The 3,565-nt window shown below is 42.7% G+C and overlaps 1 protein-coding gene across 1 annotated transcript in view; it reads right to left on the bottom strand.

Annotated features, from left to right (window-relative positions):
* Positions 1 to 2,342: 2,342 nt before the first annotated feature.
* The window catches only part of MED30 (mediator complex subunit 30), a 29,872-nt gene continuing 28,649 nt past the window's right edge, over positions 2,343 to 3,565 (bottom strand). Inside the window, exon 5 of the mRNA XM_015414704.1 lies at positions 2,343 to 2,608. Within this exon, the coding sequence (XP_015270190.1) occupies positions 2,513 to 2,608 (96 nt within the window). The 3' untranslated portion in view covers positions 2,343 to 2,512. The remainder of the gene's footprint in view (positions 2,609 to 3,565) is intronic.

Genomic DNA, 3,565 nt, shown 5'->3' with positions numbered 1-3,565 from the left:
GGCCAACCGTGCTTAGCTTCTGAGATCTGATGAGATCAGGCTAGCCTACATCATCTGGGTCAGGGTGTCATATAGTACAGACATGCTTAAAAAGAACTGGGACTCAAATCACTGGACTTGCAGTTATTAGTAAAGTTGATTCTTGAAAACTGTAAATAATGAACTTTCTCTGAGGCTTATGCACCTGTGTACATCTGGGCTATGTAACAAAGATCCAACACCTTTCCCCTGCTGCTTTGTGGAAATGACATTAAAAAAACAAATTCATGCCTTCTGAAGAATGGTGTGAACAGTTTTGAGCTTAAAGCCAATACCCAAGATTTTTTGACCCACGGTAGCTATGGGAGACTTCCGGGAGATCGTCACACACCCCATTACTTAATGCATCAAAAGCACAAAGCCAGTAGGTGTAGTTGCTGGGGAGGCTAAGATTCAAATCCCCATTCAGCCACGAAGTTCACTGGCTGGCCTTGGCAAATCACTCCCTCTCAGTGTTAATTTCCTCATGGGATTGCTGTGAAAATATAACTAGCCCCATTGTAAGTTGCCTTGTGCTACTCGGATGAAGGGCGTGCTAAAAACGCAATAAAGACAACAAAATCTATTCCAGAGAGTTCATAGGAGCAGAAGGAACTTGAAGATTATTTAACCTAAATCCAAGGCAGGATCATCTATATTCAAACACGCCCAGCATCTTTGCTCAGATCATATATAGATAATACATCAGAAGCTGGTAAGGTGCAGAGATGCTTGGAAGGAGAAGAGAATGCACACTAACAACAAACCCAGATGGTTTGGTGCGCAGACCACAGGGTTCTATATCCAAATGGAAAGCCAAAAGCTTAAGGTTACCAGTCACAGCTGTAGGGCTATTAGTTTCTAGCTAGAAATCTAATCCTACCCTCCACGCCAAGAGAGCGCACCTAATAAATATCCAGAAGTTCCAGCATAGGTCCCTAACCCCTTTTCAGCCTGCGGGAATGGAGGTGGAGCCAGCCACAAAATGTCTACTGTAGCTAACCTTCAGACACACAGTGAAGATCCTCACACTGTGCTTGGCAGCTGTTGCCAAAGCAACGTTTACACAAATCTGCACAGCCAATCAAATCCTCAACAGCCAGTCAGAACATGGCTCCTCCCACTTTCTAAAAACACTTGCTGGGTGCCAGGAAAGGTATTGGTGGGCGTCATGGTATCTATGGGCACCAAATTTTGGGGACCCCCGCCATATATATGTAATCCTGGCTACTTCTAACCCTTGCAGAAGATGAGGTGGGAGGAGAATCCAACCAAATCTCACATGAACCAACCCAAGTAATTGAAATTCATGTTACGGACAGCTTCAGTGGTTATGTCCACTGTGATGTATCCCCAACGTGGAAGCAAACAGGGAATTCAGAACTGGTGTGGGAAACCAGCTTTCCCTGTCTTGTAAATGGTGTTCTGAACCTTGGGCCTCTTTTTCCAAGAGCCTTTTCCAGAAAGCACTTTCAGGAATAACAAAGAGTCTTGGGAAAAGATCACTATATTCAAATGCTACAGACACGTTTACTTATAAGACAGACAAATTTATCGTGGCATTAGCTTTCATGGACTACTTTGTCAGATGCAAGAAAGTTTATACTACAGTAAATCTGTTAGCCTGTAAGGAGAATTGAAGTCTTTGTTTCAGTGGGCTAATATAGCCACCGGGATGGTATTAGTTACTTTCAGAAAGTCAGTGGAAACAGTACTTTTGGAGAAAGTGTTACAAAACTAAAAAAACAGGCCATCTTTGAAAACAGAGTTCATCTTCTGCGGTGCATTTGGGTAGTTTCCTCTTGTTCCTGAGTCTTGGATCATTTCATTCAATGTATTTCAGATCAGCAGATGCTTTGGCTTCATTGTATAACATTTCCTAAAGGACAAGGATGAAAATTTTCAGCTCAAGCCGAAAACAAAGGATAAAGGGATGGATCCAAAGGATTGTGAGCAGGGCGTCTTCTCATAGAGTGAATCTTTCTTGCCTCTGCCTTCCTCTGCATCCTCCAGTGCTCACTGAAAAGTGGCAGGGGGGGGTCACAAGCCCCCCTCCCCCGGAACAGCGTGGTGTGCAATATGGATCTCTGCAATGGAAAGCAAGAATCTGTGATACTGCCCTCCCCTCTGATGAGGGAAAGTATCCTTCTGCTTGGGAACACTAGAGCCAACCAATGGTCTCTTTCTATACCAAGGTTTCTGGGTTTCTTAAAGCTGTCCTGGTTTGAAACAAAGCAATTTCCATACTGAATGAATTTAGAAGCCCAAAGTCATCAACATCTTTTTAATCAGTTTATAACAAATGGTTTACAAATACGGCATCCAACACTATTCATTTTACACAATTGAAGTGTGCATGGGTATAAATATACATTTTTTAAAAAACTTTTATAATGTATGAAATAAGGTCGGGGGGGGGGAGAATTCTTGGAAAACACTTATTTCCCCCAAAAAGATAAAAAATCAGCTGTCATAATGAAGGGAAAAAAATATTTTAGTTCCTCATTGCCAACATGGCATTGATGTCCCAAATGAGATTCCGTAATTGATCCATAATTTGCTTCAGCTGTTGATTCTTCTGTTTCAGTTTCTGTGGAAAGAAAAAGTTTGTCAACATTGGCTTATTTGCTCGGGTTGTGTGTTCTGAATTTTAATCAGAAAAACTGCAGTGTGCACAGAAGTCTGTTAGCACAGTGCCAGAGAAGCAGATCGTTAATGGAGGATGACCACAATCCAATGTCACAGTGGTTTAGGACACAGTATAGGAACAGAAGACAATGTGGTGTAGTGGTCAGAGTGTTGGTCGAGGATCTGGGAGACTCGGGTTGGAATCCCCTCTCTGCCATGGAAGATCACTGGGTGACCTTGGACAAGTGCTACACTCGCAGCTTAAATTACCTCATGGGGGGGGGGGGTTGCTGTGAGGATAAAATGGAGGAGAACAACATAAGCTGCTTGGGGGGGGGGAACGGAGCGTATAAATGAAGTAAACGAATACTCTCTCGTTTGACGCATCTTTCACTGAAATTTGATCTCCCAATGGCAGACAGCATAATTTCCAATTTGTAGCCACTATGATGCCGCTGTTAATCTCTTGTCTGATCGAGACTACAATTCCGGATTAGTAAACATACCTTGATTCCAGAGGAAAAGACATACTGATGCGAATCTAACATGCTTTAGGCGAGAACGATATTCAAGAATTGGAAAGATTACTAATGGTGGGTGGAGCCACCAGGAAAGAGCCCTGCCAGCTCCCCAAATAGCTTTGCCAATACATCCCGGCCTTGATTTATGGCTGAAACCAGTCCCCTTGAGTGAAAATGCCTCACCGTGTTGAATTCTATTAACTTTCGGGAGGTCCACAAATAAATCTTGGGATAAAAGCAGAAAGCGCCTATATTCAGGCTCCAGTTACCAACACCTTCGCTGATAACACGAACAACTAATACCTGAATTTACTCATTAATACCTGCATTTATCATGTCCAAGCTCAATAGTTTATTACAGAGCGCTTAAACATGTTAACATGTTAAAGCAACCACAC

The sequence above is a fragment of the Gekko japonicus genome, unplaced genomic scaffold, assembly GCF_001447785.1.
Source record: "Gekko japonicus isolate JY-2015 unplaced genomic scaffold, Gekko_japonicus_V1.1 scaffold1251, whole genome shotgun sequence".
Lineage (NCBI taxonomy): Eukaryota > Metazoa > Chordata > Lepidosauria > Squamata > Gekkonidae > Gekko > Gekko japonicus.
This window is presented reverse-complemented; position numbering and strand designations above follow the sequence as displayed.